At 45.3% G+C, this 14,447-nt stretch overlaps 1 protein-coding gene across 15 annotated transcripts in view; it reads right to left on the bottom strand.

Annotated features, from left to right (window-relative positions):
• Positions 1-14,447, bottom strand: part of GK5 (glycerol kinase 5) — an 83,440-nt gene that overhangs the window by 49,267 nt on the left and 19,726 nt on the right. For all 15 annotated transcript variants that reach the window (XR_006274439.1, XR_006274438.1, XM_038417443.2 and 12 more), the window contains one exon: positions 10,598-10,729. Coding sequence is in view for 13 of the 15 variants with exons in the window: in XM_038417443.2 (XP_038273371.1) it covers positions 10,598-10,729 (132 nt within the window). In the remaining 2 variants the exon portion in view is untranslated. The remainder of the gene's footprint in view (positions 1-10,597; positions 10,730-14,447) is intronic.

Raw genomic sequence — 14,447 nt, 5'->3', positions numbered from 1 at the left:
GCAGCTGTAGATAGCTCACAGCAAACAAGCGGAAAAACCGGTTTTCCCAACAGCCAGGAACTGTTTCTCACCCTGGACCTGGAGCCAGTGCCCCCCGAACCCACCCAAGGCTGCCTCCCGGACCCACCAGGCGGAGAAGGGACCTCTGGTGAACGTACCTTTTAAATACTATATAAGGTTTAAAAGCCAGCATGTTTAATGATTAATTTCCCCTGGCATTCGTGGCTCTCCTGGATATACTCCCAAAACCTTTGCAAAAGGTTTCTGGGGAGGGCAGCCTTATTCTATCCACCATGGTAGGACACTTTACCACTCCAGGCCAGTAGCACGTACTCGGGAATCATTGTAGAACAAAGCATTGCAGTGTATGTTTGCTGGTGTTCAAACAACATCCGTTCTTTATCTCTCTGTGTTATCCTCAGGAGAGTGATATCATTCATGGTCACCTGGTTGAAATAGGGTGCTTTTTTTAATCTTAAGGGGACATTCAGAGATGCCCATTCCTGCTGGGCTGTTTGCCTATGGCTGAACAGAAATGTTCCCCGCTGTTAGCCACGCGGGGGGGGGGGGGGGAGACGAGGGGGAAGGCAAAATGATTGTAATGAAAGCACATGTGCTATGTATGTAATGTTAACAGCAAGGTTTACTGTGAAAGAGTGTACCCATTGTTCTATAAAATGTGTCCTTTTAAATACCACTGTCCCCTTTTTTTTTTTTTCCTCTCCACCAGCTGCATGTGTTTCAAGGATCACAGGATCTTCTCCTTCCCAGAGGCTAGCGAAGATTAGAAGGCGAAAAAACGTACCTCCCACTGAAATGTTCTCTGAGCTCATGCTGTCCTCCCACACTGACAGAGCACAGACGAATGCATGGAGGCAGACAATGTCAGAGTGCAGGAAAGCACAAAATGACCAGGAGGAGAGGTAGCGGGCTGAAGAGAGGGCTGAAGCTGAAAGGTGGCACCAGCGTGATGAGAGGAGGCAGGATTCAATGCTGAGGCTACTGGAGGATCAAACTAATATGCTCCAGTGTATGGTTGAGCTACAGGAAAGGCAGCAGGAGCACAGACCGCTGCTACGGCCCCTGTGTAACCAACCGCCCTCCCCCCCAAATTCCATAGCCTCCTCACCCAGACGCCCAAGAACGTGGTCGGGGGGCCTCCGGCCACCCAGCCACTCCACCCCAGAGGATTGCCCAAGTAAAAGAAGGCTGGCATTCAATAAGTTTTAAAGTGCTGTGTGGCCTTGTCCTTCCCTCCTCCACCACCCCTCCTGGGCTACCTTGGTAATTATCCCCCTATTTGTGTGATGAATTAATAAAGAATGCATAAATGTGAAGCAACAATGACTTTATTGCCTCTGCAAGTGGTGATTGAAGGGAGGTGGGGAGGGTGGTTAGCTTACAGGGAAGTAGAGTGAACCAAGGGGCGGGGGATTTCATCAAGGAGAAAGAAACAGAACTTTCACACCGTAGCCTGGCCAGTCATGAAACTGGTTTTCAAAGCTTCTCTGATGCCCACTGCACGCTCCTGTGCTCTTCTAAGTGCCCTGGTGTCTGGCTGCGCGTAACCAGCAGCCAGGCGATTTGCCTCAACCTCTCACCCCGCCATAAACGTCTCCCCCTTACTCTCACAGATATTGTGGAGCACACAGCACGCAGTAATAACAGTAGGCATATTGACAGGTTTCAGAGTAGCAGCCATATTGGTCTGTATTCACAAAAAGAAAAGGAGTACTTGGGGCACCTTAGAGACTAACAAATTTATTTGAGCATAAGCTTTTGTGAGCTATAGCAAGCGAGCTGTAGCTCACGAAAGCTTATGCTCAAATAAATTTGTTAGTCTCTAAGGTGCCACAAGTACTCCTTTTCTTAGTGGGATTATTGGTTTCGCTGAAGTCTAACTGAGTCAGTAAACTGCGCCAGCGTGCTTTTAAACGTCCAAATGCACATTCTACCACCATTCTGCACTTGCTCAGCCTGTAGTTGAACAGCTCCTGACTACTCTACACTTCATAAGCCATGGCATTAAGGGGTAGGCTGGGTCCCCCATGATAACTATAGACATTTCAACATCCCCAACAGTTATTTTCTGGTCTGGGAATAATGTCCCTTCCTGCAGCTTTTGAAACAGACCAGAGTTCCTGAAGATGCGAGTGTCATGTACCTTTCCCGGCCATCCCACGTTGATATTGGTGAAACATCCCTTGTGATCGACCAGGGCTTGCAGCACCATTGAAAAGTACCCCTTTTGGTTTATGTACTCGCTGCCTTGGTGCTCCAGTGCCAAGATAGGGATACGGGTTCCATCTATGGCCCCACCACACTTAGGGAATCCCATTGCAGCAAAGCCATCCACTATGACCTGCACATTTCCCAGGGTCACTACCCTGGATATCAGCAGATCTTTGATTGCATTGGCTACTTGCATCACAGCAGCCCCCACTGTAGATTTGCCCACTCCAAACTGATTCCCGACTGACCGGTAGCTGTCCGGCGTTGCAAGTTTCCACAAGGCTATTGCCACTTGCTTCTCAAGTGTGAGGGCTGCTCTCATCTTAGTATTCTTGCGCCTCAGGGCAGGGGAAAGCAAGTCACAAAGTTCCATGAAAGTGCCCTTATGCATGCGAAAGTTTCGCAGCCACTGGGAATCGTCCCAGACCTGCAACACTATGCGGTCCCACCAGTTTGTGCTTGTTTCCCGAGCCCAGAATCGGCGTTCCACCGCATGAACCTGCCCTATTAGCACCATGATGCCCACATTGCCAGGGCACATGCTTTGAGAGAAGTCTGTGTCCATGTCCTCATCACTCTCGTCACCGTGCTGATGTCGCCTACTTGCCCGGTTTCGCTTTGCCAGGTTCTGGTGCTGCATATACTGCTGGATAATGCGTGTGGTGTTTAATGTGCTCCTAATTGCCAAAGTGATCTGAGCAGGCTCCATGCTTGCTATGGTACGGCGTCTGCACAAAAAAAAGGCGCAGAACGATTGTCTGCTGTTGCCCTGATGGAGGGAGGGGCGACTGATGACATGACTTACAGGGTTGGCTTACAGGGAATTCAAATCAACAAAGGGGGTGGCTTTGCGAGAAACTGAATGGCCGCCTCAAGGATAGAACTCAAAACTGGGTTTAGCAGGCTGTCAATTTCATAGAGGGAGGGAGGAGAAAATGAATACAAAACAAATCTGGTCTATTTCTTGTTTTGAGCCACTTCATCTATCTTTATACATCGTGCTGGCAGCAGACTGTGCAGTACAACCGCTAGCCATTGTCACCTCCTGGGTGCTCGACAAAAGACAGCGCAGTATGACTACTGGCAATTGTCTTCTGCTGGCTGCAAATTAAAAGACAGTGCACTGCTGGTAGGACTCAAATAGCCATGAGACGAAACAAGGGAAATGACCTGGGTGAGTCACTCCCCTGTTTGCCCAGGCGCTCAGTTAAAAGAGCACCCTGGACTACGTCGACGACGGCTACCAGTCATACTGCGCTGTCTGCCACCAAAAGGCAATAAACTGCTGCTGTGTAGGAATGCAGTACCATGTCCATCAGCACCCAAGAGACATACGGGGAGGTTAGCTGAGCGGGCTCCATGCTTGCCATGGTATGGCATCTGTACAGCTAACTCAAGAAAAAAGGTGCAAAACGATTGTCTGCCCTTGCTTTTACGGAGGGAGGGAGGAAGGGAACAGGGGCCTGATGATATGTACCCAGAACCACCCGTGATAATGTTTTAGCCCCATCAGGCACTGGGATTTCTACCCAGAATTCAAATGGGCGGTGGAGACTGCGGGATAGCTACCCACAATGCAAAACTCTGGAAGTCTACGGTTGCGTTGGTACTGTGGACACAGTCCGCCGACTACATGCACTTAGAGCATTTGTGTGGGGGGACACACACACACTCGACTGTAAACACGCTTTCTACAAAACCGACTTCTATAAATTCGACCCGGTTTCATAGTGTAGACATACCCTGAGTGGCATTGAGCCATGGTTGACGTACTAAGGTCAATGCAATGCTAGTGTAGATACTGTGTTATTTACATTGACCCTAACAGTCTTCCAGCAGCTGTTCCACAATGCCTGACACTGACCGCTCTGGTCACAACTGGCCCGGGGGTCAGAAAGACCAGAAAGCCCGCTTGCTTTTTAAAGCCTTGAGTATTTTTGAAATGTCTTTTCCCAATTGTCCAGCTTGACATACATAGCTAGCAGCTCCCCATTGTTGTATGCAACTTGCCAACTGACCATGCCAGCTACATGCTCTAGATACACTCCAGCTTGGAGCAGACAGGAGATATTGCAACCCTTAAATCTGTGGGGAGAATAGGCTGTACAAGAACAGCTATGGACCAGCTGTATAAACGTGAACATATATAAATAGACTGCATAGAGGATGCTGGAGGAGTATGACAGGGACCAGCAGCAATGCCGAGTGAAAGCACAGGAACTGCATCAGACATACCAGAAGCCCAAGGAGGCCAACAGTCAATACAGTTCAGAGCTGCAGACCTGCCACTTTTACAAAGAGTTGCATGCCATACTTGGCGGAGACGCCTCTACCACCTAGCAGACCACCACAGATATCTCCAAGGAGCCCAGGTGACAAGCCCCTACCATGAACAGCAAGGATGAAGAGGTGGTAGAGGAGGAAAAAAAGAGGAGGATGGGGGACATGCGACTGGGAGGCAGGGTGCTGGGGGACTTCAGTTATGCAAGCTGGTTGAGACTCCACCACAGTCTAGTCAGGCCCAGCAGTCAAGCCCGATGCATGGGAAGGATCCTCGGGTAACTATGTAAATATATTTCCCCTCATAATGATGACACCCCCAACTTAACAGGACATAGCTAGATAGTGGCTTTTCATTCATTTACTCATACAAGAAGAGGTAGCAGTACAAAAAAAAAAGTAGTAATATTGTTATTTGTTTTCTTTCTGCTATAGAGTTAAGCCACGTGGAGCAGTTTTTTTATGTACATCAGGGATGTCCCTTGAATCCTCCTGAGAGATCTCGAAGAAATTTTCACTGAGGTAATCCTCTGCAATCCTCTGCCAAAGGTTTCTAGGGATGGCAGCCTTATTTCTTCCTCGCAATAGGATGTGTTCCCATGCCAGTCAGTGATAATTTTAGCAAGCACCATTGCAGTACACTGGATGGAAGCATATGGGCCCCTCATGGCTTCAGGACATTAGCTGTGCTCTCTCTGCCTTTGTCACTCTCAGGACCTGAGTGAAATATCAACTAAAATCACCACCGCTTGTGGAAAATGGTGTCAGTATTCAATGCCATTGCACTATACTCTTAGTTTCATGCAACTGAGCAACTCCCTCCTCATTTTCCTCACCCCATGTGAGCCATAACTCACCATGGCTGGAGCAGAGAGTAGGGCTGTGCACAAGCAGTTGGAAGTAGAAGACAATAAGCATGCCTTGTTTAAAACTGTAGGGGAGCAAGGGAAGGGAGTTTTGAATCTTAACTTCTGGTTTCTGTTGTGACTATTGTGACAGTGTCAGGCCAGATGGCTACAGGAGAGTGATAGAAGGCAGATATTAGCCCCAGGTTAAGTAGGTCCCTTTTCCCTGGGTAAGGTTACAGAACAATCAGAGCAGACAGGCTGATTAGAACACCTGCAGCCAATCAAGAAGCTACCAGAATCAATTAAGACAGGCAGGCTAATCAGGGCACCTGGGTTTAAAAAAGGAGCTCTCTTCAGTTTGTGGTGTGCATGCGAGTAGCTGGGAGCAAGAAGCGTAAGAGGCAAGAGTGAGCTGGTGTACAACTGGAAGACTGAGAAGTAGAAGCATTATCAAACAACATGAGGAAGGTCCTGTGATGAAAATAAAGAAAAAGTGTTAGGAGGAGGCCATGGGGAAGCAGCCCAGGGAGTTGTAGCTGTCACGCAGCTGTTACAGGAGCCATTATAGACAGCTGCAACCCTCAGGGCCCTGGGCTGGAACCTGGAATAGAGGGAGGCTTCAGGTCCCCTCACATCTCTCCATTCCCCCAGCTTCCTACTCGTTACTGGAGGAGTTGAACTCGACTGTGGGTTCCACCAGAGGGGAAGGTCTCTGGCCTGTTCCCTGATCCACTAGGTGGATCAGCAGAGACTGCAGGGATTGTTGTTCTTCCTTTTCCCCATGCTGGCCAGTGATCAGGTTAACTGAGTGAACAGCATATTTGAGCCACGAAAGTGGCCAAACTGAGGGCTGCCGTGAACCTCTGAGGCGAGCAAAGCCACCAATAAGCACAGGAGCCACCAAAGGCAGAGGAGGAACTTTGTCACACTATACTGACTATACCTTGGTGTTTTATCTGCAGCTGCTGCCATTTCAGCTTTGAGTGAAGCTCCACACTCACAGAATGCCTGAGCCAGATAAGGAGGAGGAATAAGAGCACTAGGGATGACATGTTCAATGAGCTCTTGCAAGCCAGTTCTGCATCAGGCCATGAGCATCACCAGGAGGGTGAACACTGCAGATAGCTTGGAGAAGGGAAGAGCAGACAGGAAAAAGGTCCAAGATTCCCAGAAGAAAGAGGAGAGGGAGATGCACCAGGACGTAATGAGGCTTCTCTAGCAGCAAACAGAGATGCTGCAGACTCCTGGGGACATATAGGTTCAACAGTCCCCAGGCTCACCTCCCTTTGCAGTCCATGGAGAACTGCATTACAGCACTTCACTACAACCACCCTCAGCATTCCACATGGTATGAGAGGCCACATCCCTACCCCTACCACTCCACTCGGGGGGAACATTAAAGTACAACCACAGCTTCACATATACAACATCTGTTGTTTTCACAGGTCAGGGTATGTAGGTAAAATGGAAATGAATGTTTTTTCCCCCCTGTTAAGATACTTTTTAATATATTTGATCAGAACTTAATAGCTTTTAAATTACAGATTTTTCTTTGCACTGCTTTTGTTACTGATTATAATATGATTTAAAAAATAATTAATCTTTATTAATTCACAACATATGCTGCAGAGTGCCTAGCAGTTCTGAAAGCACTCACTCGGTACTGCAGACTATGACAACTCATAGGATCAATGACAAACACAGTGTAATCATCTAATATACAGCAAGGACCACAAAATTAATAGGTACATTGATAGTGTTATATTCACAGATGTACACCAAGCACCACACAATTCCAAACAGGCCCAAAGCAGCATAACCAGATAGAGCACAGTACACCACAACGCATTACTGTGGCTCACTGTTAAAGTGCTCTTTCAAAGCCTCCCTGAATTGTATAGCTCTATGCTGAGCTCATCTAATTGCCTTGTGACTGGCTCGTCCCCCATCCTGGCAGCAACTTTCCCCTTCTGTTTCACAAATATGATGCAGGACACAATAGGCAGGTATAACCACTGAGATTCTTCTTCATGGAGATCCAATCTTGTGAGTAAACAATGCCAGCATCCCTTCAGTGTACCAAAAGTACATTCAACTGTCATTCTGCATCTGCTGAGTCTGTAGTTGAATCTTTCCTTGGTGCTGCCAAGGTGGTCAGTGTATGACTTCATGAGCCAAGGGAGCAAGGAGTAGCTCAGTCCCCCAGGATCCCAACTGGCATTTCAATGGTCCTAATGGTAATCCACTAGTTGGGAAAGAAAGTCCCTGCTTGTAGCTTTCTGAACAGTCCTGTGTTCTTAAAAATACAAATAATCATGCACCTTCCCTGAGCAGCCAACACTAGTGTTAGTGAAGCATCTCTGGCGATTCACCAGTATTTGCATAACAATAGGAATGTAGCCCTTTCTGTTGATTTACTCTATGGCAAGGTGGTCTCGTGACAAAATTGGGATACGACTTCCATCCATTGCTTCATTGCAGTTCAGAAACCCCACTACTGCAATCCATTCACTATGTCCTGCACAATGCGTAGGGTCACAGTCCTGTGTAGCAGGAGACGAGTAATAACCCTGCATGCTTGCATGACGACACTCCCACACAGTGATTTCCCAACTCCAAAATGACTGCCCGCTCAGTGGTAGCAATCCAGCATTGCAACTTTCCACAACATGATTGCCACTGTCAGTGCAGCTTTCATTTTGGTCTACCTGTGCTGGAGAGCTGAGGCAAGCTTGGAGCACAGATCCAGGAATGTGGCCTCAAGCATCCAAAAGTTCTACAGTCACTGCTCACCATCCCAAGTCTGCATTAAGATGTGATCCCACCAGTGAGTGCTCACTTCTTGGGCCCAGAAATGGTGCTCCACCATCTGCAGCTGATCTACAAACCCCACTGGTAACCTTGAATTGATTCTCACTATGTCACACCGCAATCTGTCCACACTGATTCGATTTTTCTTATGGCTTTGCAAATAGAGGATCATGCATCCTATGTTTGCAACACTTATGACAATAGCCCAGAGCTGTGCAAACTCCATACTTCAGGTCAGAAATGACAGCGAGGAGGGCCATGCAGTTTTGTGGGAGTTTTTAAAAAGGCGTGAATATTATGGGATATAGATAGTTGCATACTGAGAAGTTGACCTCTTGCTCCCAGTCACTCCTGAGCAACTCTGTTCTTCCTCACCATGCATTGCCAAACCTTCCCAAAACACAGCACTGGACAGTGGCAGGTTGCACAAAGAGATACCTACCCATGGTGAACCCACTGTGCATCAACACAAACTCTCCTGGTGAGTACGCACAGCTCTAACACAAGGAGCCAACTATGCATGTGCATAAGCAATATGCTAACTGTGGCGGCTTTATGTTGATGTAATTTGCATCAACCAAAAACTTTGTAGCGTAGATATGGCCTGTCCCTAAAAGCAGTTTTTGCTCCTGCGCACATACAGTTTTGCAAGCCTTGTTGCTGCCAATGGGGGATTAGTTGCTCAGCCTTCTTTAGCAGTAGCACATAAGAGCCCTAATAGCGTAAACCTGGAGACTTTGAGATCACCATTAGTGGAGTTCGGAAATGAAGGCAGTGGAAGAGGAGATATGAAGAAGTGGTTTAAAAAAAAAAAAAAAGAAGTGTTTTGTAGACACGAAAAACAACAATGCTAAAAGAAAAATAAGAATACCCAAAAATATGACCTTGCCAAAGGAAAGCAAATAGGGCTGTCAATTATTGCTTCTTTATGTTATATAAAGAAAGCCTGAAAATTATTATTTCCCTACTTCCTTCTTTAAAACTTAGAAATTCAGATTTTGCTTATCCTATTTTTCTTGAAAGACTCAAAGGACAACCAGAAAACTTGCAGAATGATGAGACAGACCAATTTATTGAAAAGGGAAATGATTTTTTTAGTCAGAGCTTTGGTTTTTGTTTTTTGCTTTTTAAAATTCTAGTAACTAGGGAATTCTTGAGAGAAATAGGTCTTTAACTGAAGACTCAGCATCTCCATCTCCTTTCATTTTTGGTTTAAAAAAAAAAGCTGATAAGTCCATATCTGAAAGAGCCAACAAGTCCACCAACAAATCCAGGGAAGACCATATTTGACATTCCTGATATTTCTAAGTTAGAACAAACAGGGTAATAGATTAAAAACCAACAACTTTTAAAGTCTTCCTTATTTGTTGTAAAACACAAACGACAACCCTCCCCATTTCTCTTTTTAAAAAAAATCTGAAAGTAAACACACAGATAAATTAAGTAAAGAAAAAAGCCAAGTCAATGAACAAAAACAGGAGACACAGTGAGTTCATTGTTCTTTAGAAGATTGGGTGCTAGCATAATGCAATACACAGAAATGTTTAATTTTACATATCTGGAACTGACACTATACACCGGGGTAGGCAACCTATGGCACACATGCCAAAGGTGGCATGAGAGCTGATTTTCAGTGGCACTCACACTGCCCGGGTCCTGGGCACTGGTCTGGGGGACTCTGCATTTTAAATTAAGTTTCTTAAATATTTTAAAAACCTTATTTACTTTACATACAACAATAGTTTAGTTATATATTAAAGACTTATAGAAAGAGACCTTCTAAAAACATTAAAATGTATTACTGGCATGCAAAACCTTAAATTAGAGTAAATAAATGAAGACTCGGTATACCACTTCTGAAAGGCTGCCGACCCCTGCTATACAGCATTAGTCAAGCCTTTAAAATTACATAAATGCTGAGTAAGTGGAGATCCTTGTTTTTTGACCATTATGTTACTGATTTCTGGAAATCTGTAAGTGTTGGGATAAGGCGGACTGGAAATGTAACACTGTCAAAGATAAAATAAGAACATGCCACTTTGTTACACAATAAAGTTCAATTCACTTTAAAATAAATTACAATAAAAATTTTGTATAATGTTAAGATTAATAAATAAAGGAAATGCAAAACTAGCAATATTATGCTTTGTAGGACAGACTACTCATGCGAGTAATTTCACACAGGAACACGTTTGCAGGATCAGGGGAAGTTTATAAAAAGATAAATAGATGAGCCAACATTAGTTTGTTCCAAATAGATACGTATGAGTGTTATATAAATAGAAAACATTCTCTTTCCAATCCCTTTGAGGGAAGGAAAAAAAGAAAGCAAAAACTGAGCAGGTAACCATCAAGAAAAGTCACTATTCATTGCTATTATGTACCAAGAGTATTACTCCACCCCCCACCCCCAACAACTTCCTTACCTCAGTTATGTTTTGTAAAATCCAGGACAGCCTCAAAGAGACATGTTGTGTTGTGAAAGTCAATGAACTAGCAGCCAAATATCGATCGCTCCGAGTCAAAAAGTAAAGAATTGTAGAGATGATGTGGATTGCCTATTCCAAAAGAACAGAAGTTCTTAGTTGTCTTAGTTGTATTTTACACACATATGTATTGAGACAAAAAGGTTAAATGAATTGCTCAGTGTCACAAAGGAAATCTCTGACAAACCAAGGAATTTTACATATTATGAAGGTGCCAGTAGTCACTTTACAGGTAAGGTTGACTTCAATTTTTCCACATAAAGTAGGGACCAATCTTCTTTGTTTTTAAGAACACACATGCTCCAAATTTACAACACACAATCGGAATAAAGAATGATTTATTCTAAGTACAAAAATCTCAAAAACCATACTGACAAAATTAAATTCAGAGCCAAAAAAATCATTTGCTAGCAATGTTAACATGCGACATATTAATATAACAAAGAGATTCAAAGTTATACACATTTACTAGCTGTCAGGGTTCCCTCCCCACTCTGAACTCAAGGGTACAGACGTAGGGACCTGCATGAAAGACCCCCTAAGCTTATTTCTACCAGCTTAGGTTAAAAACTCCCCCTTAGCACAGGGAAAATTCACAAGCAAATCAAAAGAAACTAATCCACCTTGCCTGGCTTACCGATACTGGTTGCAATATTGGAGACTTGGATTTGGATGTGTTGGAGAAGATGGATTTCTGTCTGGCCCCTCTCAGTCCCAAAAGAGAGCAAACGAACGAACACACACACAGAGCACAAAAAAAAAATCTCCCTCCCCCGCAAAGATTTGAAAGTATCTTCTTTCCCCATTGGTCCTGTTGGTCAGGTATTAACCTGGTTATCTGAACTTCTTAACCCCTTACAGGTAAAGAGGAATTCTATGCTACGCTTAGCTGTATGTTTATGACACGCGCCCCCCCCGCCAAAATCATAGACATGGACAGCCTGCTCCACACTGGCTGTGATTTCTTCCTGGAGTTCTAGGAGAAAACAGAATTAATAAGACACATGCCCCCCTAGATATGCTATTGATTATATTAAAACTAACAATGTTTTCCACATTTTAAGGACGATTTTAACCAGTTGATTCTGGGAAACTTTCACGGGAAAGTGCATCAGCCACTTTGTTAGAAGCTCCTGAAATGTGTTGTATTTCAAAATCAAAATCTTGGAGAGCTAAACTCCACCGAAGAAGTTTTTTGTTATTGTCCTTCATGGTATGAAGCCACTTCAGTGCAGCATGGTCGGTTTGCAGGTGAAAACGCCATCCCCAAACATATAGGCATAGCTTTTCCACAATGTACACAATGGCGTAACATTCCTTTTCGCTGATTGACCAGTGGCTTTCCCTCTCAGACAGTTTTTTGCTGAGAAATTCTTGATCCGGTCCTTCCTGCATTAAAACTGCTCCCACACCACGCTCAGATGCATCCGTGGTACTAGGAGAGGTGTGTTAAAGTCTGGGGCCCTTAGCACAGGGTCTGACATGAGTGTCACTTTAAGCTGATTAAAGACCTTCGGACACTCATCAATCCACTGACCTGCATTTGGCTGGTTCTTTCTGGTTAGGTCGGTCAGTAGGGCAGCGATTTGGTTGTAGTGCGGTACAAATTGCCTGTAATATCCGGCCAAGCCTAAGAAGGATTGGACCTGTTTCTTTGACTTTGGGACAGGCTACTTTTGGATAGCAGTCACTTTGGCCTGTAGGGGATTGATAGTCCCTTGACCCACCTGGTGTCCAAGGCAAGTCCCTCCGTTAAGGCTAAAAAGTGCTAAATAGGCCTAAACAGTTAATCCTGCCTCCCTTATGTGCTTGAAGACTTTTTGTAGATGCTCCAGGTGTTCTGCCCATGAATCAGAAAAAATGATCACATCATCAAGGTAGGCGACTGCATATTCTTCCAATACTGCTAGGAGACCATCTACAAGTTTTTGGAAGGTGGCGGGTGCATTTCGCAGCGAAAAAGGGAGCACATTACATTCATACAGCCCTTCCTTGGCAGATTCATCCAGCGGTACTTGCCAGTACTCCTTGGTTAAGTCTAAGGTAGAGATGAACTGGGCACACCCCAGTTTCTCCAATAGTTCATGTGTGTGTGGCATTGGATAGTTGTCTGGGAGAGTTACAGCATTTAGCTTAAGGTAGTCCACGCAAAAACTTATCTCCCCATCTGGTTTGGGAATTAGGACCACTGGAGATGCCCATGCACTGACAGAGGGGCGGATTACACACATCTGTATCATATCCTGGATCTCCCGTTCTATAGCAGTTTTTGCTTGAGGAGACACCTTGTAAGGTTGGGCTCTAATTGGGTGAGCATTACCTGTGTCAATGGACTGGTATGCCCATTCGGTTCATCCTGGGGTGGCTGAGAACATCGGTGCGAAGCTGGTGCACAACTCCTGGATCTGCTGTCACTGTATATGTCCAAGGGTCATGGAGAGGTTCATCTCTTCCACGCCACCGTCACTTTTTCCTTCATAGTAGACACTTTCAGGCCACTCAGTGTCATCTCCTCCCTGGGCTGTAAACTGACAAACCTTTAATTCTCTGGAATAAAAGGGCTTTAGAGAATTAACATGGTATACCTTAGGCTTTAGGTGGAGGATGGTATAAGATAGTTAACAGCTCCCAGGTGCTCTTGGACCATGAATGGCCCTTCCCACGATGCTTCCATCTTATAGGCCTGGAGCGCCTTCAAGATCATGAACTGGTCCCCTACTTTGAAGGAATGCTCTCTGGCATGTTTATCATACCAGGCTTTTACTCTTTCTGAGCATCTTTAAGGTTTTCTCTAGCAAGGGCTAAAGAGGTTCGGAGGTTGTTCAGAAAGTCCAGAATGTTAGTTCCTAGAGAAGGCAGAAACCCCTCCCATTGCTGCTTCACCAACTGTAATGGCCCTTTAACTTAGTGGCCATACACAAGTTCAAACGGTGAAATCCCTAAACTGGGATGTGATACAGCCTTGTAGGCAAAGAGCAACTGCTGTAACACTAGGTCCCAATTGCTGGAGTGCTCATTTACGAATTTACATATCATGGTCCCCAAAGTTCCATTAAACTTTTCCACCATGCCATTAGTTTGATAGTGGTAAGGGGTGGCAACCAAGTGGTTCACCCCATGAGCTTCCCAAAGGCTTTTCATGGTCCCTGCCAGGAAATTAGTTCCCGAATTGGTAAGGATGTTGGAGGGCCAACCTACCCTGGCAAAAATGTTGGTTAATGCCTGGCACACACTTTTAGCCCTGGTGTTGCTTAGAGCTACTGCTTCTGGCCATCGGGTGGCAAAATCCATGAAGTCAATATGTACTGCTTCCGTCTGGGTGTCTTTTTCGGGAAAGGACCCAGAATATCCACAGCTACTCACCGAAATGGAACCTCAATTATGAGGAGTGGCTGCAGAGGGGCTTTGACCTGGTCTTGGGGTTTTCCCACCCTTTGGCACACCCCACAAGACCAGACATAGGTAGAAACATCCTTGCCCATTCCCTCCCAGTGGAATGACCTCCCCAAACAGTCTTTGGTCCTGTTCACCGTAGTATGGCCACTAGGATGATCATGGGCTACGCTCAAGAGCTTTATCTGGTACTTAGTTGGAACTACCAACCGACTTGGAGGATGCCAGTCTTCCTGGTGCCCACCAGAAAGAATTTCCTTGTATAAAAAAGTCCTTTTTCTACAACAAACCGGGATCAATTGGAAGAACTGAGAGGTGGTGGGTTGCTCCAAGCTCCCTGGAGGCTTTCATCTGTTTCCTGTTTGGCCTGGAACTGTTCCCTTGATGCTGGAAACGT

Source organism: Dermochelys coriacea, chromosome 9 (genome assembly GCF_009764565.3).
Source record: "Dermochelys coriacea isolate rDerCor1 chromosome 9, rDerCor1.pri.v4, whole genome shotgun sequence".
Taxonomy (NCBI): Eukaryota; Metazoa; Chordata; order Testudines; family Dermochelyidae; genus Dermochelys; species Dermochelys coriacea.
The sequence above is the reverse complement of the archived record's forward strand: the minus strand, read 5'-3'. Positions and strand labels throughout refer to the sequence as shown.